Here is a 22,172-nt window from a genome sequence, read left to right on the forward strand (position 1 = left end):
ATACTTCACAAATTCAGTTCAGCCCTGACTGAATGTAGTCACCGCATACAGTACTTCTCTGCTCCTCACAACTGCTCACTTCCACAGTATCTCTCTCTGTCTCTCACCAGCGCCTGTCACTGTTAAACTGGACTGCTGTTCTTTCCTTCCTCCTAGCCTAGTGTCTCTGAACAGAAATAGAACCAGAAAGGCCATAGATCCACAAGCCTCTGTAGGGGATTTGATAAAATGTCTGTTCTCCCCAAGCTGATGGAGTTCTGCGTGTGCCTACCTGTGTATGGCTGTAATGGGTGTGGTGTTGTTGGGGTGTGTTTACTTATGGTCCATGTGTGTGAGTTTGGTGGTCCCAGAGGAGCAATGCTGGCTATACATGTCACTGCACAGAACATGGCATTGGAAAGGCAGCATGCTGTGGGGCAGCAGTGGCTCAGGAGGCAGAGCAGAACACAACCGTAGGGTCCTTGGGCAATACACTGAACCTGAAGGTATCCCCTGTAATAGCACCACTGTGTGAGTGACTGGACATCTGTATGAGCGAATGGGTTAATGGCAAATAGTGTAAAGCACTTTGAGCTTCAAGACATAGAAAAGTGCTATATATGTTTAAAACCACTGACCATGATGTTTCCCCATGTAAATGTTTTCACTGGATTATGTTATCATATTAAGTGAAGACTTGAATTAATACAGGAATCAATAATGACAACAGATAACCTGTGTGGTGCATTTTTAGAAATAGTTATTAAGTATTGTTGTTTTCACTGGAAAAATAAACATTTGTCTTAGTTTTATGAGGTTTCAAATCCTGTTCTATACAGCAAGTGAACAGTCTACTGGCAGCCTTACAGTGCAATCAGAGAAGACTGAAAGTACCATTCATACAAAAAATCTGCACTGAAAACAGTGGCCATTAAGGTGGACTCTTTGAGCGGGGGCAGCTCCTCCCTGGCTCCAGCTCCGTCTTTTGACAGTAGTATGTAGAGTTCCGCATCACAATAAATACATGAAAGGGGTCTTGTAAGTGTTATACCTACATGTGGTTTACTGCACATTGCAAAACATGCCCATTAACAACTGCACTAAAGGGCAGCTGCACATTTAAAGTCAGAATGTTGTGGCAAAATGTTAAAAACTTCAACAACTCTGGACTGATTATTTATCCACCAACTTGTTCATCATGGTTTTATGAAGCTATACCAAGGGAGTGTACAGTACAGAATGGAAGGAGTGGCCTACAAGGTAGCTGTTGGCTTACATACTGTCACTGTGTGAGTGCTGCTACCTTGAATGAGGATGGATGTAGCTGGTGTTATTAATGTGTGCAGTCAGGAAGATCCACATTCCTGTGATGGTTCTTGCTTGGCAGTATGCTTAAATGCAAACAGACCCCTGGAGGCCTGAGACTTGAGAAACTCATTAGGGTTGTTAAATGGATCTGCTGGGTTATATGTGCAATACTGTCCCATGGCTGTGGCGATCTGATATGTAGCTATAGAGTAAAATATCAGTCTTTTCACTGTGCATATTGTGTCTTATTAGGCCTTTCTAGCATCCTATAATCACCTCGGTAAAGTCGAAACACTTGTGTGGACAGTGCACTGTGAGAAAAGCCTGTTGTCTGCAGAAATATTGATATTCATATTCAAGTATAAACACTGGGTCCACTTTTAATGAGGACTAGAAAAAGGCAATTTGGAGATTTGGGAAGCAGAGATCTTCTGTGGCCTCTTGACATTTGTCTCTTTATCTCCCAAACAATATTGCCATGGTAACAACTAAGACATTACATTACCTGAAAGTACAAAAATGTGAATCTCAGATTGACTGCCAAAAAAAAAAAAAAAAAAAGTCTGAAGGAAAAGGCCTCAATAAGGGCAGAGATAATAGTTTTGATTCACTGCTACACAAACACTGAGCTGCTGGCTCTAATCCCTTACAGATTAGCATGTAGTTCATTACATAGCACATCGCATTTGAATCTAGTGCAATAAACACTGTTGCTTTGATCTAACTACCACCACTTACACAGGTAGGTGCTGGAATTGAGGATATCATTTATATCATACTAACTTCTCATGCAATTTTTTCATGTTTTTAATAGGTCTGACCTACTTGGATTGTTATAACACGACTATAGCTCTATAGTAAATAACGCTTGGTCTACTCTACCTTGATTAATTCTTGATAATTATGTGGTAAGTGTAGATGGGTGTGGCTCAGACAAACACAGACTCTGTCCAGGAGGGACGCTCCACCATCTGGCCAAGGAATCTCCCTCCCAGCATCTACAGTGTGTGTGTGTGTGCATGTCTCCCTGGCCAATTAAGACTACAGATGCAGTTATACAGTACACTGTAAAGTCCACTGTTAAACACTATTGTCACTGTTTTACTGGCCCTAACTTGGACTGGATGAGGGCTGAAATGTACTTGCATAGAAATATAAACTGATTCATTCATACCTAGAAGTCTAATGCTTTATAACTGCTTCAATGTATGCTCTGACTGCTGTAGGAAGAAGATACTTGAAAGCAAAGGTAATGTAGCACATTGAAGCACAGCATGTGTTTGTGGTGAATGCTAATTTGGGGAGTTCAGGTTCTCCTCATTATTGACAGTGCAGGAGACTGAACTGTGTATTTCACTGACACTGGCTGATACATACAGTAAGTAGTATATGTGCATCCCTACATTACGTCATGATGAAAGCAACATAAAAACAATGTTTTGGATATAGCGCTTGAACAAGAATGCTGCCTGGAGTGTGAAAATGTGAGCAGGTGACTCAGATGGCCGGAACCTAATGCATGTCTCTGCTCCCAGTCACAGTCCAATGCCAATGTTTGCTGAATTCGTCCACATCTATTATGTTCAGTTGCAATTATTTACCTGCTTGGCTGAGATTTTTTTTCATCTCTTTCAAAGGCAAAAGCCTTGAGGTGACAAGGACATTATACATGAAAGGTTATAGCAACTCAGGTGCTCTGCTCTAGATGTCGGGCTAAGCTAAGTTTCACTGGTCTGCTGGGCTCAGAAGAGACAGATCAAAGGCAGTCAGCTTTTTAAGATGTTGTTCATGTCACTTTTACATTTTCATGAGCTATGTTGCAATGCCCAGAAATCAGCCTGCCAGTTTCACAGGGAGTCAGACAGCACTACCAAACACAGCACACTGCATCTGGACTGCAAGGATTTGTGGAACAGAGATGTATCGTTTCTTTTTCCTTCGTCTTTTCAATAAAACAAGTCTTTGAAACTTTCCATGCTGGTGGTCACAAGAGGTGCAGAATTAATTTGATGAGACTTGTTGCATCTTATTTACTGATGCCAAACATCATATGGTAACGATAAGGGGATTTTTTATACCCTCTGATCCACTTCTTCATCTCAGTCTTCTGATGTTTACAGTGTGGTAAAAGATTTATGAAAGTTCTAGTGCATGCTGTGCATACTAGTAATACTGTACATACGAGTCATAGGCTATTGTTGTGCTGAGCCACCCCTCATGAGCCAATGGGAAGCTAATGGTGGAGAAAGTGTGTATGTGTCTCTGTGTTATGAGAACGTTTTCATAACAAGAAATTGTTTGTATGCTGTATAACACCCTGTGGTGAAATCTTTGCAGCCACTGACTAAATTTTAGCACTGTATGGCAGCCAAGAGAGCGCTTATCAGGGAGGTCCTGCTGCTCTTCAGGGATGTTAATTGAATGATTGCCCCAGAGTACTATCTATCCATCATATCCCACAGTAATCACAAGCTGTAAAAGACTGCCATGAGGCCAGAATAAATCTACTGTAAGTCAAAGAGAACTGAGTATTTGATACCTGTGATTCTGATTATTATTAAGTCATAAAACCACATGTCTGTTTTCCCTCTCTTCCTGTTTACAGGTGTTGCTCAAGACATCAAGCGATATTATCTTGTGTCAGACAGTGGAATCGGCTTGTTGCAAACAGGTAAGTTTCCTTTAGTCTCATAACTACATGTGGAAAAACTTATATCTTAGCACCTAAACACATTCTCTGTGTGATGAGGGAAATGAGAACTACTGTAGGATATGCTTCTACTAGCACCACATACCTGAATCTCTGAGCAGGCTGTTGATGGTTGAATTGTGATAGTGATCACAAAACAACAAGATAAGGCATTTATTTGCCTTTCCTGTATCCTCTGACTGGAAGAGTATTTCAACACTGCACCATCAATATTTTAAAGGTGTTGTATATATTCTGAATTTAAAGAACTTTCTAAATATACAGTATATTCAAATTTAAGAGGCTTACATTTACTGAACAGGCTGACCTAAGTGAATGTTTTGGGAGCAGCATTTCCTCACAGCAGTAGCAGCAGCAGGTCACTTGAAAGCAAAACAAAGCCAGGAGCTAGGCTGGCTCTGGGCAGGGTTTCCTAATCCACTAAGGACCTCGGTGAATTTACCTTTTTAGGGAGATACCTTGCAAAGGCCCTTCATTGGAGACAGGACCCAGTCTTGTCTCTGTGTGCCCTTAAACTCATTCAAACACCAACAAACATGCACACAAAGTGACATTGAGGGTCAGCAGGCAGGTTAGAGTTTGAGAGGGTAAGAATACAGCCCTGTGTTTCCTTCATCACATGGTGTTCTGAGACTGTTTTTGGGTGAGCTGAATGTGGAGGACGAAAATATCTCCTAGGAAAAAGACATCAGTGTTGTAATTTCTGCTGGTTTTTCAGTGAATAGGCTACTTCATCACTTCCAAATTGAATTTCCACCCAGTTTCACTGTAGTCTGAAAAACCTATATTTTCTATCAGCAACACTTTATTCTATTTTTCTTATTTTTATGTGTTTTTTGTTGATTTTGTTTTTTTCTGGTAGAGATAATTAAAAAAACTTAAGTAGTCAGTTCTAGTGTTTCAAAACACTCAATTTCACACCAACTTTTTTTATATGATGACTTTACAAACTGGCAATGGTCCTGATGTGTAGCATCAAACACATTTTGGGAACTTGGCCCAAGCAAACAATGAGGGTGAGAAAAGGGCATTATTAGTTTTCAGTCTGCTTTTATTTGTGAAACACTGACATTTCCAGTTGATGTCTGGTTATTATAAAGTCCTAACAAAAACCAGGAAACTCCGAAGGCTGTTTAACTCTTAATTCTGTTTGCATCAACTCATTATTTGGATTATGTACACAGCCATGCTGTCACAGATCCACATGCACTTAAACGCATGCGATATGTTAGTAGTGTGTGTAGCTGACTTGCCCTCTGCACCATCTGCACTTGCAGTCCCGGAGAGGCACCCAGCCGGCTAGGCTAAAAACAGGGCGCTGTGTGTTTTGTTTGCCTGGCCTGTCCTGGCTTGTCATGATTCAGACTCCACTTGGTCCCTGATCCCCAGATGACTTCTTTCTCACACAGGCCTGAAGAATGATGGGTGTCCGGCCTTGAGGTGTGAGAGCTGGTGGGTGCTGATGATAAGCCTAGGTGTGACAAAAAGGTTAGGAGGTTGATGTAATCAGGGTACTGGCAGGGAGCATGTCAGCGTGTGCGTGTACATGTTTTCATGACTCATGAGCCTGTACAGCTTGGTAAGATGAATGCTATTTTGACATGAGTGTTAACATGTTACGTGTTAAAGGACAACACATGGAAAATATCCTGTGGTGAGCTCAGCCTCCGCTACCGTTATTTGTCATGGTATTTGCACATTTCTATTGTACATGTGTGTCACTATTGCCCGAGGAGCTGTGATCTCAGATCTCTGGTTAAGAGGATGATGTGTTAATAGATGTCAGTCAGGTTAGGATAAAGGCATGCTGTTTAGGCCTGGAGCCCCTTCCTTCAGCATGTAGAGTCAGTGTCACCTGCACCCAGCAGACCTGTCAGTGCACCAGGACAGCCTGAGCTCAGCTCTCACTAGGAATGATAGGGTTCTGTACTGTTCGCCTCTGGGCAGCAGCTATCTGAAGTGAGTGACACTCATCCATAGCTGTGAACAAGACTGGCCCTAAGGGTATGGAGGGCAGAAAAGGTTAATGGACAAAGGGAATGGGTTCACCTTAATGGTATTACCTTTGGTTGAGGGGAGGTTTGAGCCCTTTTGTTAAACGAGACTGAGAAAACTGAGAGATGGCTTTCTCCTCCTGCTAATATGCTACAGTTATTGTATTCAAGTGCTTTGAGGCAAATAAGGAAAAAAAAAAACCTTAATGGGTTGAATTATCTGCTATGATAGAAGCTGCCTGGCATAGTAATTATTCTGTGCTGGTTCAGCATGGAAGCAGTTCTAAGTTATTAGGGTCAGTCTGGCTCAATGCACTTAATAAGGAGCCGGTGCTCAAAACAGCTCACAGACTGTCTGTGCCCTACTCTGTACATGGCTGCCACCTTGTCTGAAACATGACACCAAGCACACACACACCAACTGACATTGCCCCAGTCTTTACATGCTGTCAGTCTGCCATTCAGCCAGTATGTGAGCTGTGAGGAATGAGGCCACAGGTGCTGTGATTTGAGCTCTGCTAACACATAAGACTTATCCTGCCTACAAAAATGCTTTAAGTCTAAACCACAAGAAGTCATTGTACTTAACAGAAGTTAGGTTTTTGTGACTGAGGATTTATTCCATGCTGTATTGTAGCTGTGGCTGTCTGGAACCTGCCAAGGTGTAGCCATATGTATAGGTTTGTGGTCAGTGTCCATCACAAATTCCTACTGTTGACTGGAGACCTCTGATCTACACAGTGGCAAGTTGAGTTATCAGTGCTTGATCAGCTGTTTTGGCCACTCACAGCTGCTCCTATTTTGTCTCTTGCCATCACTGGTATCCCTTGGTATGTCCTATCCCTCTCTTTTACACACACACACACACACACACACACACACACACACACACACACACACCACTAACTCACTCTTTCTCCATCAGCAGTTTGTCAGCTGTTGTCACCTTGCTGTCACTCCCACTGGCATCTTATAGGAGTTAGCGGAGACAGAGGCATGAAAGGAAATGGAGACAGAAGAAAGAGACACCTGTGACTTCCTGCCTTTGGTCATGCATGGCAGCAAGGTTTAATCTTCTCCAGTACTGATTCTCAAAACAAACTAATTGCATTGCAATGGTGTTCAGCAGCTATCATCCTGCTGCGACAGGAATAGAATGATGACCTGAGGATGCATCGACATCACAGCATGTGTGTGTATGTGTGTCTCCATCTCAGGCTGTTTTTATAGGCCATGTCTCAGAGGAGGGCAGCTGCTGGGCGATGATTGGCACCCCACTCCTTGTTGCCTTCCCCCCTTCCTCTCGACAAACCAATAGCACTGCCGATGAGTGACTGCTAGTTCAGTCAGGCCAATCAAACAAGTATGCTGTCATTGCCTTTTCAAGAAGATCAGTTATTTTGTTGCCTCTTATTTTTAAGCACCGCATAAACTGGACAAATAAAGAAGTGGGGTTGTTATACAGATTTGAAAAGTGGCTTTTTTTCTTCACCGTGGGCATTAGACAAGCATGTGTGGCAACAAGATTCTCAGTGACATTTCCTCCTGCTGCTCTATAAAAGAGGCTGAACACCGATTGATTAGTTGACACCATAGGAGACTGTTCAACTATTTCTGCTCCAAGTGACAACAACAGATCAATTAGGAACACACACACACACACTGTGTTTTCATTCCTTGTGGGGACTTTACATTGATTTATATTCATTTGCTGTAGACTCATCCTAACCTTAACCATAACCACTACTTGCCTAACACCTAACCCTAACCCTAATACTTAACCTAACCTCATGCTAACCCTAAACCATGTTGCCACCCTAAAATTCAGTGATTTCCTTGTGGGGGCCAGAAGCTAGTCGAGTCCCCACAGTGCGAGTGTGTTAGCAGGTTTTGGTCCTCACACACACACACACATCCTACAACCCTCCTAGTCAAACGTGTGCTTGATTCATACATACCCCAGCAATTCAAGGTCAAAGATTGGGCTGCTGTGTGCTCATTTGGGCTGTTTTTATTCATCATTAACAGAGTCTGCCTATGTGTGAGTAATGTATACATTACTACCTATAGGTGAAATGTGTATGTACCCTATGTGTGTGTCAACCCCAGCTCTCATGTCCCATTAGTCCCAACAACAAGGGTAACATAAAAGAATGCATGCATAAACAAGTAGGGTCCTCTGTCATTTCACTTGGACTTTGTCATTATGTTGGCTGCTCCTGTAGTTACTGCAGGAAAAGGAGAACAGAGAGAAGCCCCTTGCCTTGCACTGCAGTGCTCTGCTGGATCTCAGCTCAGTGCCATATTACCAGCCATAAGAAAATATCCCTGGGAAAAATAGCTATATGTTTTGCACATCTCACTACTGGTTCTTGTTTTAAAAAAAAAAATCAAGCACATTACTTTATTCTTACCACGTGTTTAAAATATGTGCTGTAAATATGCAAAGGATGATGTTCCAGGGCACTCCCACCAGACAACCTCATGTTTGCAGCAGCGTGTAATTCTCCCCAGCTGTAGCTCTCACATTGTGCAAGTAGCAACGAGATCATCTGTCAGCTTTCAGAAAAGTTGAAAGATTGAATAAAAGACACTTAAGTTGACATTAGTTAGTACTGGTTGGCAGCTTCTCCTGGAATTAGCTGCTGATTTTGACAGAAACAGGTGAGATCAGAGTGCTGCACAGGTGTATTCTAGGCTGCATGTGGCTTTTAGCAAGCTGCAGCCAATGCCTAATCCAATACTGGTGAAACAGGGGATTTTCTAGAAGAATTAGTAGTGATCAGAAATGTGAGCAATGCAGAAATGTTTGGAGAACGACATGATTCCAGGAAGCAGAAATGTCATGTAAGAGAATGTATGAGTTTCATTAAGACATGTTGGTCAGCTCCAATATCCTACTAAAAAAAAAGTCCTTTCACACCCTGTACAGGCAATCGAGTAATCATTAGAATCAGAAGAAAAGCTGCTACTCCCATCAGTACCACACACCTGGTAGAAATAACAGGGCACTGGGCACCATTGATTGTTTGGGGCTGACTAAAAGAAAGATACTGTTCTTAGTTTCCTTATTCCACTCTGTGTTGTCATGTATTTCTTCTGATCTAGCAGATTATTGTCAGACAGCAGTAAAATAATAAAATATTTAACATTTTTTTCAAACCCTTATAGTAAAGAATATTGATTTTTTTCATTCCTATTTCATCTGAACATCATAGCAAGCAGGCAAATCCTAGAGCAAATTACTTTGCTCCATACAGATACACACTGACTTTTTATGAGGCCCAGAACTCCAGTAAACAGCATTAGATTTAGTGTTGTGCTAAACATAATACACCAGAGACAGTGCAAACGTCCAGGATGCATTCTGTTATACATATACTTATACTTGCTCATAAATCTCCACAGCCACAGATCAGTTGTAAACCTACCATATCATTTATTACCTAGCCCATTTATTACTATAATTTTACACTGTGGATCATACTGATTAATTTTTAAATGAAATTCCATACTTTAGCATCAGTATTCCTACAGTAAATGAAATCCTCAGTCGTCTCGCAGAGAAAAAAGAGATTGGGGGTGGCTGTGGCTTAGGAGGTAGAGCAGGTCATCGACCTAACCAGAAGATTAGCAGTTTGTTTCCCAGCTTGTCCAGTCCGCATGTTGAAGAGCCCTTGGGCAAGACACTGAACCCCCAGTGGCTCAGTGCATAAATGTGTGAGTGTGAATGGCTAAATAGTGTGAAAGTGCTTTGAGTGTGCTGCAATGCATAGAAAAGTGCTAGAGAAGTATAAGACCATTTACCATGTGCACAATATCACCTGTAACTATGTGTAATTACAAATTTTAATCCATAAAGCATGTTCCAGTGGAAAGATCCAGGTACTTTCTGGTGTGTACATAAACATATATGATCATCTTAAATCAGGACACCCGTGGTTCTCTGAAGCACACAGCACACTCTGAAGAAACAAGAGATCAACAATGATTATGAAAGATTCATCTTGTTTAAAAACAGGTAACACAGAATCACGTTTTGCTACAGATTTAATGGGAGCTGTGTCACACAGACATGGCAATCCAGCACTGGAGACAGGTTCATGAATGTGATGTCTCTGGTGATGTGTCCGTAACTTTGCAGTTTGGTGCAGAGTATGTATGTAATAGCCTATAATGCGTACCTTTTCTGAGAAGTGTCACAAGTGGTGGGTGCACCCTACATATTCTGTGTGTGATGACATCTTTGACAGTGGGATGCAGTGGTATGTTGTATTTCCCCAGCATTACCAGTGCCATCTACACAATGTTTGAACTGGTAACCTTAAGGGTAATGATAAATGTGGTTCACACATTATATTTAAATCTTTACAGACTAAACATAATACATTACACATCCATAGTTTACTTTTCTTACAAATGGCTCCAGCTGCTGTAAGCAGATACCTTGTAATGACAGAAAGGGCAGAGTTTAAAGAGGTGCAGGAGAGTCGAGAGACACCAAAGAGGAACGTTGTATTTATCGAAGGGATGTTTTTGCTTGTTGATGAGCACTGACACCTAGACACACACCTTGTCCGCAGTGAACAGGTCAAAGTGATATTCGCCAATGCTCTGAATGTCCTGGAATGACAACACCTAGCCCTGCAGACATGTACAAACCTGTATCTCCTAGTCCTCTAATTCTGTCTCTGGCAGCTGATGGACATTCAGATTCCTCAAACTGCTGGCCCTCATTTCAACTGTCTGTCCTGACTGTCAGATTCCATAGCTACAGGAATGACAGTGCCTTTAGCTACTGTGGGAAATTCCCAGTTTGCAAAAAAAAAAAGAGGAATTGTCAGAGATCTGACTTTCATTAGGTAGAGAGCATAATAAAGTTGTTTGTGCCTAAACCTAACCAAACAATGACTGTTCCACAACCTTAATTGTTTTTATTATTTTAATATTATGTTGAAAATTTGATTGTATTTGTGGGTAGGGATAAACAATCTACATGGTCTTTTAGGTCAGAGGCCTAAAAGTTGAGTGTTGCCATGTAGGTATGTTGGACACTTTCATTTTCACTTTTATTTTTAACACAAACAATCAAACAAGTCCATTTTTATGTATTTTGTGTCTGCAGCACAAAGTAGTTCTGTGCCACTTGTTTTTATATCAAATTTTAAAAACAAGATTTTATTTCAATGCAGAAATGCCTGAGATAAACCACATTTACTTCAAAAGACTAATCTCAGAGGTACGAGCTAATAGGGAGCATTTGAAAGAAGCACCTCCTGTGTACAAATGCATTGGTTAGGGATTAAGCTGCACTGTGTTTTTGTGCCTCTGAGCACCTTCATTTCCATGTTCTCAATCTAAATTACTGCTAATCACCTTCAAGAGAAATGTGATCTTTTTTTAAGGATCAAATGGGCTGATGAACATTTGGCATCCCACAGCCAGATGCAGAGCCTCACAGGTGTTCACTTCAGGGGAAACTAGTGTTTCATAGGGAAATGTATCTCTACAGGCTCTGTGAATATCAATCGCACACACACGCATGCACACACTCAACATACGTGCGTCTGCATCTCCTCCTGATGCTCTATTCACAATGGTGTTGAATCATCGACAGTGAGTCATCTCAAGAGTATTGTTCTGCTGGCCATTCAGAGTGAGGGCTGGATGTCCGGTGTTCCTAGTCTCCATCTGTGTGCCATGTTTAGGAGATGACTGTATGTGCTTAAGAGGGATCTTCCTTTAGAGGTGCACCTTGGTTAAGTGTATTCCATTTCTGAGTTGAGTCACATTATACTTTCTATGATTCCAACCAATGAAAAGCTTCAGAGAGATTAAACTGCATCATTATGTACACTAATGTTTATGGTAACTCGTTACTGAAAAAAAGGACTCACAGGGTCTTTGGATTTACACAAATTATGCTAGTATATGCAACGCAATTCATTCATATTTCCTCTGTTAACATAATTCAAACAAGTTAACCCATAAAGAAAATTATGTTGGTTTTACACATTATCATTGTGTGGGACTGATGTACACATTAAAATGAAGTAAATCCAACAAATCTTTTTTTCAGTGTGTCACTAGCTTTGAATACTTGCATTTAGAAGTTATTTTCACAGTAAAATTTCTTATACACAGAATATGTGGTGACAAAAAAATATATATTGAAATTTCCAACATGAGACAACTGAACTCTTCAGAAGAGGCATAATGAAACCAGTGTAACCAAAACAAGTATAATTCTCCAAAAATAAAGGACCAGTTCAGCATGAAACATACTGTATGAAGTGTTAAAGGTTGCACACTGCACAGTGCTACTGATGATGAAAGACAATAAATGATAATGGTGATGATAATAAAGGAAGATATATGGTTAAGTCAGGACTCACTGGCATTTACCCTACGTTTATGACAATGGACTTAATACCTTATTATATGAAAATCCTTTATTAGCTAAAGGTCCAGAATTGATTTACTGTACAGTAGGACAGATTTAAATATCAATAAGCTAGTGCATGTATTTCAGGCATGTGTTATATTATATGTCCTTGCTGACTGTAATGAGCCCCTGCTATTTCCTGTTTTGGACTTTTATTTTGAAGTGTTTCATTGACTAACCATGTGGGGCAGAATATAATTTCTAGGAGACAGGGTTGATTTACTTGTGTCTATCATCACACAGTAATGTAACACCTACATACCTGACCTCCGTGTCTCCTGTATACCTTTTACTGTGTCTGCTTTTAGACATCACACACAGCCATTACTCTGGTATCTATGGGAATCTATGCAAATTGCTCACTGAGTGACTGTGAGAAATATGCACAGCATCTTATTTGGAATTTGAAGAACATCAGAACAGGTTTGGCACTCCTACCTGAAAGACTGAAACTTGAATTCATTGTATTCTTTGTGGGAACATTTTGAGTGTATTCATTCACTGGAGTGATGTTAACTGTTCTGTGAGAAGTGCACAGAGTTCGGGAGACTTCTTGCTTTAAGCCCTCACTACAAAGAGACAATGAAAAATATAAAGGAATAATGATTAATTCATTTACTCTATAAGGTTTCAAAATACAAATCCACTTCCACTAGACTGACCTCAAAGGAGTCTCTGCAGTTAGAGGAGGCAACACTACACTAATAAATGACCTTAATGGGTCAAACATGTCACTGATGCCTGGTTCAGACTAGTTTTTGTCTGATGTGACAGAATCAGAATCAGACATTATATCAGATTATATGATTATAGAGTCATACATTTTTGAACAAGAGACATGACAGACCATGTGTTGGTACCTGACAGATCACAGCCTGCCATCGTTCATGACATGGAGGTGCCAAGGATCTGGAAAAGAGTGTTAGATACTGGCTGCTTGTGTGGACCTGTGGACCCGTCTGTGGATTGTGCAAATAGGGCAGCAGCCTGTGTTGTCTCTCCTTTATAGACAATGCAGCATCTGTTGTCATTTCCCTTCGTAGTACCAGAATCGCATTTTATTCATCACTGATAAAGGAAAATAATGACAGGTTTCTTTTCAGCACTGTAGCCAGGCTGACATCAGTCGTATACTGCACAAATCTGGCCTTTATGGAAGAGTGGCAAGAAGAAAGCCATTTCTTAAAGATATCCATAAAAAGTGTTGTTTAAAGTTTGCCACAAGCCACCTGGGAGACGCACCAAACATGTGGAAGAAGGTGCTCTGGTCAGATGAAACCAAAATCGAACTTTTTGGCAACAATGCAAAACGTTATGTTTGGCGTAAAAGCAACACAGCTCATCACCCTGAACACACCATCCCCATTGTCAAACATGGTGGTGGCAGCATCATGGTTTGGGCCTGCTTTTCTTCAGCAGGGGCAGGGAAGATGGTTAAAATTGATGGGAAGATGGATGGAGCCAAATACAGGACCATTTTGGAAGGAAACCTGATGGAGTCTGCAACAGACCTGAGACTGGGACGGAGATTTGTCTTCCAACAAGACAATGATCCAAAACATAAAGCAAAATCTACAATGGAATGGTTCACAAATAAACATATCCAGGTGTTAGAATGGCCAAGTCAAAGTCCAGACCTGAATCCAATTGAGAATCTGTGGAAAGAACTGAAAACTGCTGTTCACAAACGCTCTCTATCCAACCTCACTGAGCTCGAGCTGTTTTGCAAGGAGGAATGGGCAAAAATTTCCGTCTCTCGATGTGCAAAACTGATAGAGACATACCCCAAGTGACTTACAGCTGTAATCGCAGCAAAAGGTGGCGCTACAAAGTATTAACTTAAGGGGGCTGAATAATTTTGCACGCCCAATTTTTCAGTTTTTTATTTGTTAAAAAAGTTTGACATATCCAATAAATTTCGTTCCACTTCATGATTGTGTCCCACTTGTTGTTGATTCTTCACAACAAATTACAGTTTTATATCTTTATGTTTGAAGCCTGAAATGTGGCAAAAGGTCGCAAAGTTCAAGGGGGCCGAATACTTTCGCAAGGCACTGTAGCTCTTGCCTCCAGTACTACTGTGAGGAACCTTGGAGTCATCTTTGATCAGAATATGTTCTTTAAATCACACATAAACCAAGTCTCTAGATCTGCCTTCTTTCACCTGCGCAATATTGCAAAAATTAGGAGCATCCTGTCTCAAAGTGATGCTGAAAAACTGGTCTATGCATTTGTTACTTCCAGGCTGGACTACTGTAACTCTTTACTATCAGGATGTCCCAATAATTCCCTAAAAAGCCTCCCGTTAATCCAAAATGCTGCAGCCAGAGTACTGACAGGAACTAGCAAGAGAGATCATATCTCTCTCATATTAGTTTCTCTCCACTGGCTCCCTGTAAAATTCAGAATAGAATTTAAAATCCTTCTCCTAACATACAAAGCCCTTAATGACAAGGCTCCATCGTATCTTAAAGACCTCATAGAGCTTCATCACAACAAAGCACTTTGCTCTCAGGTTTACTTGTGGTTCCTAGAGTCCACAGAAGCAGAATGGGAGGCAGAGCCTTTAGCTATCAAGCTTCTCTCCTATGGAACCAACTCCCAGTCTCAGTTCGGGAGGCGGACACCCTCTCTACCTTTAAGATTAGACTTAAGACGTTCCTTTTTGATAAAGCTTATAGTTAGGGCTGGATCAGGTGACCCTGAGCCTTCCCTTAGTTATGCTGCTATAGGCCTAGGCTGCTGGGGGGCCCCATGATGCTCTGAGTTTAATAGTGACAATAGTGAGGTCTAGACCTTACTTTGTAACGTGTCCTGAGATGACCTTTATTGTGATTTGGCAATATACAGATAAAATTTGATTAATTTATTGATTTCCTACACACTATATAAGATAAAATGATCAATTGTCATGTCCGACGCTGTTTATCGGTTTTGACGCCATACAACTGTCGCATCGAGCTGTTATCGGGCTCAAATCGTGTAATCTGAAGTTGACATAAGGTTTCATTGAATCATCTCTAAATTTACTGCATGGCTATGTGTAGTGTTGTTATGGGAATATACAATGATTTAATGTGTCTTTGCCATCAATTAAACTACACAATTGTTTCTTTACTACTGGTGGAGAACTAGATATTCACAGCCTAAGAGGAGATCAACACAGTTTTTAAAAGAAAGGAATCTATTTGTTAAGATAGAGGGTTATGTGTTACAAAAGCCTAATGATCAGATTTGCTCTGATAATGAAGTGCTATTGCATTGCATCGCATCACACTGATAAAGGATGGCAAGCTACTGTGCTACAAAAACTGTTGCTGAAGTCACTTTCTTCAGACATAGATGGTTATGTAATGACATCATTGTCACTGATAGCAATTATAATTGCATACCAACAGCAATACTGTAAACATGCAGCACTAACAACTTGGACTTTCAGTACATTTATTGTATTCTGCTCTCTGTAGGCATTAACAAATCTCAAGCAAGATGTAAATGGAAGCACCAATACAAAGCTAATGTTTTTTCTGTACTCCACTTATTTCTATACTCCACTGTCGCTGTCTGAAAAAGCACTCAGACCACTGTCTTCTAAATGAGGTCATAAAAATGCTTCCTCCCATTTGGCATGCAGATCCACAGAGTGCACCTGTGGTATGCTGCAGACAGCAGCTTCTTGCTGTCACGTGTTTCTTGGTGCAAATTTGTTAGATATACGTTTTATTTATTGAACATCTTTGGTGGTGTGCCAGGGCTTGTGTCCCATGATGCTGTCGAGATCACACAAACATGGCCCTGTGGTGGTTCACTACATAAACAAAAGTAAACAAAGACAATAGTAGTCAACTCCGGAATGTGACTTATGAGGGCAGGAAACATTTTATGGATGATTCATATTCAAGCTCTTATTAATGTGTTATTAAGACCCCTCTTAAGCACATACAGTCATCTCCTAATCAGTCAAACCTTTCCAGATACCTGTTCTACAGACCACAAAATTAAACACACCTCTGCAGATTGTGTTATGAATAATTGAGCTTCACTTATTAAGACTCAGCCATCATGATTGCCTTCTCTGAGAGTTTTGGGTGGGACCTGGAATCCGTGAAGATATTGTTAGTTGTGGTTTGTTTGTCCTTCCTACAGTTACTTTCCTGTCCATTCTCAATCATCAGGCCAAACATTGGCCAGTGTGAAGTGTACAGACCATTCAGTGTTCCTCGGTTAACAAATCATTTATCTTTTGACTGTAACCTCATAAATAACATGTGATGCACGCAGTTAAAGCATACCGGATATTCCAAAGTTACACTAAGAGGAGGAAACCATTGTTTCTAAGTATGACATATGTCTTTATTTGGACCGTTGTAGATTTGCAGTCCTCAGTCAGGACTGACAGAATAACCGTGGGATTGTTTAACAGACAGTGTTTATAGTGACAGGCCATTTCCTGGGAGCAGAAGAGCTTCCATAATGGTTAAATATGTGTGCATTCAGTCTCAGAAACAGCACGTGTTTTATTAAAATGTAGTTTACTCCCATGTCATACTTTATATGCGCAATGTGCTAATATGTGCAGTAGATTGTATTAAATTATATCAAAAGGGCACCCTGAAAGATTCCAGTTTATTTTTGTCAAATGAAGAGAATCAGGTGTCTCTTTTGTGAATCTGTATTACACTGTATTATTTTGTAGGTTTTAGACCCATAAATCAGGTAAAAGATAACTAAGAACCTCTCTAGATCCATACCCTTAGAGGTTGTCAGAAAGTATTTTAAGTATTTTAAGAGAGAAAAAGCAGCAATAGCGAAACTAACACGCCCTGATCCTGCGGTGTGGGTGTACCTGTGTTTAAAATAAACAACCCGACATTCCCATATGCCTATTGTCAAGTAAAGGAAGTATTTATTTGTAATTGATGTGTGACACTAATTCATCACATTATTATTTACAGAACGCAAATAGATCCATGAGAAAATGCTTTTCTGATAGTAGAGTTCATATACACTTGTAAATGTTTTTAGTAAACATAGTATTATAGACATTTGCCCTGTTTTATTTTTGCCATGTTTTGACGAGATGGTGTTATCTTTCTCCTCAGTACATGTCTTTTTCTTTGCTTAAATCAGAACTAACTCACACCAAACAAGTAAAAACAAATATACACAGTACAAAAGGTCCCTTTCCTTTTGCTCAGAAAGCAGCAAGGTTAGCAAAAAATAAATGTGAACCATGTCAGGAGCTGACTTTATTCCCATGTGCTGATACTGCTAAGAGGTGATAATGAGCCTTAAATATGACACTGCAAATCACAAAACTGCATGAAATAAGATACACAGAGATGGTGATGTGTGGACCTGCTAATGACTTTAAACAAGCATGTTAATGATGTGGGAAAGTAATTTTGACCAACTGCGAAACAGTAAGAGCAATGACGGCCCCCGGCTTTTAAAACCTACAGTACAGTACGTGGAGCAGCTGTTGGTGGGTGATTGTAGACCTCTCCCTTATCCTCCCTTATCTTACCTTCAGTATGTACTACACATCACCCTGCTCTGTGCATGTTGTGTGTGCATGGATTTCTCCAGCAGCACTGTGGCTGCAGGGTGAGCTGGTAAAACTCTTTAGAGAGCCAGACCTGTACAGAGCAGTCATCAGTCATTTAGCATTAAGACCTTAGCACTTAGCCATATAAATACAGGGAGGGAAGCACAGGCTGTAAGAGGGAGAAAGAGGTGAAGGGGGAAAGATAGGGATGAGGTTAGAGACATTCATTATCTGTAACAAACAGATAAAATAATCCTGGTACCTGTGAAAATATTTGATTCATCCATTAATAATTGAACAAATTAGATTTTAATTAGTTTTTTGATTATATTTCACTTTATGATTTTTTTCTCTCAAAATGTCTGTGAGGTCATGGCAGAAGATATCTGAATGTCTAAAAGTATTAGTTAAACAAAGCTTCCATCTTTTAAAATTCACTGTACTATTAAGACATAACAGAACACAGAGGTGAATCTTTACTAAAGAAATGTTGTCTGCTATTGACAATAACTGTGCAGGGTTCATCCATACAAATGTTTTTTTGTGGTGTCATAAAAACTTATTTTAGTTTGTCAGGTTAGAAAGCAAGCCAGTTATGGTGACACTGTCTATTAGAATGTATAGAAAAATAAAGTGTGGGAATCACTGGCACTATGATGATTAGATTTCCTCATGGAATGAGATTAGTGCACAATATTTGTTGTTTACATTATGAAAAATGGTTACTCACAAAATTGCTCATTTGAAATTATCTCAGAACCATATGCCATTTTTTACCTAATGCACATGTTACCACTGCTTTTGTAGTACAGCAGTAGTCAGTTATATTCCTAAATACATTTATAGCTAGTACAAGTGGTCAGGTCACGGTTACCGTTTAATGTGGCACAGTGCATAACAGAGTTATTTTATTTAAATGCCTGCAAAAACGTTACATACATTTATGAAACTGTTTCTAGGTCACTGTTCTCCTAAAATAGGGTTACGAAGGGACTTCTTTGTTTTTTTTTTTTGTCATGCCATAATATCACATGTTCAGAACTACAGTTATACTATAATCTAATTACTGTCCCTTATCCTGTTGGTTGGCCTCAACAGCTGTAGGACTGTGATGTTTCTATCTTATGTAACATGCCCACCTCTCTTTTCTCTCTCATCTCTCATCCTCCCTTTCTCCGCTGTATGTTTATGCTGGTGATTTGTCAAAATGCTCCAGCCTGCCTCCCCTCATCCCCTCATCGCTGCCAAAAGTAACATCTCTGCCCTTTCCTCTCTGCAAAAACACAAAACTTAGCTTGAGAGCATTAAAAATTCAGGTCTGTTTGGGGTGGTACTACTGATAAATAGTGACTAAAAGGCCTGTAAGCTCGGTTGTAAGAAGTAAAGATGGAACAACGTATGGCCTGGAATAGAGTGGGAAAGAAGCAGTGCTGGTGTGTGTACTGCTATTAATTGTCTTGCATATTCTCAAGTGAATCTTAATTCCAGCAGCCTGGCATGTTTTTTTTTTATTTTATGTTAGGTGACACAGTATAATCCTATTTCTGTCTTGCCCTCTTTTTTCTCCCTCTGTCTCCTGTAAGCACTACCCTATTTGGGAATACTCCAAACTGTACTTCCTGCCTCCTCCTTTACTGTAGGACACCACATTTGTACAGCTGAACTGAATCCTGTACAAGCCACATCATACAGTTCCCAGTCCTGTATTCTTTGTAACTACAGTGCTATTCATTTGCCAGGTTTCTTGAAACCTAATTAGTTGGAGTTGAATGAAGCCCTTCACTGTGTCTCTGCCTAACTGGTATCACACAGCTGACCTGGACAGGTCTTGACTTAGTCCAGAGAGTCTTTACTGCAAAGTCCAATAGAATAACAGATGAGAATGTAAATATTTAAATTTATGAACATGTGTCATTTTCTGTCACCATATCCAAAGTAACATTTTCTCTTTTCTCTTTTCCCCCCACAGTCTTCATCTGCAGCTTCATGGTGGCAGCTCCCATCTTCGGTTACCTTGGTGACCGCTTCAACAGAAAGGTCATCCTGAGCTGTGGCATTTTCTTCTGGTCTATTGTTACTCTGTCAAGCTCCTTCATCAGTAAAGAGGTACAGCATGGAATACATTGTGACAGACACTGTAGAGCAGTTGCAACACAAACACTCCAATATTATTCTATTAGTGTGCTGTTCCTGTGATAGAGTCTATGGGGAAGAGCTAATTATTCCATCATGATCTGGATATGCTTGATGTTTAAAGCTAGCATAATGAAATGACACGCTCTTTAAGTCAGACACCCACTTAGCCTTTGTAGACATTCTTTATGTCTCCCTTTCTCCCTCCCTCTCTCTTTACCAACCACTCCACTAATGAAGGCCCATGTCTTAGAGTTGTCTCAATTACAGTGCTTTAGAAGATGTTTCACTCTATCTTGACAAGTGGATTCAGATCTGATATCTCTAAAAGCTTCTGTGCGGTGGGTGGTGTTGGACACATTAAACAATAACATTATTCTTGGGGTTAATGATGCATGTGTGTGGGGTGTGTGTATGTGTGTGTGTGTGTGTGGGGGGGTTATCATGCTGAAAGTAGCCATCACATTACTGTAAAAGGTTCTGTGCTGTGCATGTGGGGGGGTGTAGACAGACCTTGCTATGTGGTCTTGGTGGACAGTCATAATAAAAATCAAACCAACTGACTATTTGAAGTCACTGGGCTATGGGGCATTAAAAGCTATGATATTTCAATTTATGCAGCACACGGTGTGTCTAGAGCAGCGTCATGAGTCCAGCAGTGAGTAAGCCTGTTCACTGCTGAAGTGCTTCAGCCCAGAGCTGTTAGGGTCGGAGCGCGAAGCTGTCGATAATGTCGTGGTGAACTCAATTAAATTGCCAGACGAGGATACATAAAACAAAACCGTCTCTTTAATAAGAGCACAAGACACTGAACAAAAAACGATACAAGACACAGTGGGAACACAAAACGCACTTACAGGTCGATTTATACAGTCCAGGGTCAGAGCCAGCGAACACATACATCCAAGGAATCCAAAGTTCGTTGTCAAAAAGGGAAATCTTATAATTCATACACAGTAGGCAGTCCAAAGTAAGAGGCTGCTCAGGAGGGCGGCCGCGAGGCCAGGCAGGAGGCCGGAGAGGCCACTCGGGAGGGCAGCTGTGGGGCCAGGCAGCGGGAGAGGGGCATCGGTACCGACCCACAGGAATGGAGGCGCCGTCGGCCGACCCGCTCAGGGACAGGAGGAAGGAGGACGCTGTCACCATTGGCGAACCCCTCCGTGGCTGGGAGAAGGGGAATGCTGTTCTTGTTGGTGAACCCCTCTGGAGCTGGGAGCAGGGGAATGGAGAGGGCTTTGGAGGTCCAGCCAAGCCCCATGGGACCAGAAGCAACCGCCTTTGTTGGCATCTACTCGTCGGCACACTGCAGACCCAGTACCGTGGCAGGGACGGTGTCGTTGATGCACCTGGGTTTCTCGGTCTCAGTGGGGACGTTTAGGTAACCATGCCAAGGGGTGGACTCTGGGGCAGCGTCAGTGCCCCGGCCGACCCGCTGGGAAACAGGAACAGGCTGTGAAGGTGGCTGTAGCTGTAGAGATGGCCACTGCCGGGAACCTGGAGCTGGGACCTCCTGTGGAGCGTTCCTCGTTATGCACAGGGTGGTGGTAACCTTGGCGGGGATGCTTCTGTTGGCACACTGTAGGTAGGGGGCTTCAGCGGGGACACTTTCATTGGCACACCAGGAACCTCCCTGTGCTGAAGGGGTGTTGACCTCAGGAGTCGTAACTGCAGGAACAGGCTGCCCCTGCCGGGGTGCTGGCTAAAAAAAAGGCGGGGTCTGTGGAGCCTGCCACTGTGGTGGCTCAGACTGCTGGGGCTGTGGAGGTTGCTGCTGCTGGAGACTGGGTACAGAAACTGGCTCAGAAGCAGTATCGGTGGTCTGGCCACCCCCTTGGAAACAGGTACAGGAACTGTGACCCCAGTTGACGGCCTCCTTCTGACTCTCCTCCTGACACTCCCTGGACCACCAGGACAGAGAGCCCACCAGGTTCCCTCAAAGAGTGAAGGGTTAAGGACTTTGAGGTCTGCACCAGTTGACAATGAACAGGCACCCAGTGGAACAGAGGAAGCAGGACTTGGAACAAGGACGGCGTCTGCGGTCTGGCCGACCTGCTG

The 22,172-nt window shown here is 41.5% G+C and overlaps 1 protein-coding gene across 2 annotated transcripts in view; it reads left to right on the forward strand.

The window, feature by feature from the left end:
- The window catches only part of spns2 (SPNS lysolipid transporter 2, sphingosine-1-phosphate), a 68,774-nt gene that overhangs the window by 17,283 nt on the left and 29,319 nt on the right, over positions 1-22,172 (forward strand). For both annotated transcript variants that reach the window (XM_020612375.1, XM_020612374.1), the window contains exons 2-3: positions 3,893-3,958; positions 19,954-20,090. In XM_020612375.1, the coding sequence (XP_020468031.1) occupies positions 3,893-3,958; positions 19,954-20,090 (203 nt within the window). The remainder of the gene's footprint in view (positions 1-3,892; positions 3,959-19,953; positions 20,091-22,172) is intronic.

The sequence above is a fragment of the Monopterus albus genome, unplaced genomic scaffold (genome assembly GCF_001952655.1).
Source record: "Monopterus albus unplaced genomic scaffold, M_albus_1.0 scaffold124.1, whole genome shotgun sequence".
Taxonomy (NCBI): domain Eukaryota; kingdom Metazoa; phylum Chordata; class Actinopteri; order Synbranchiformes; family Synbranchidae; genus Monopterus; species Monopterus albus.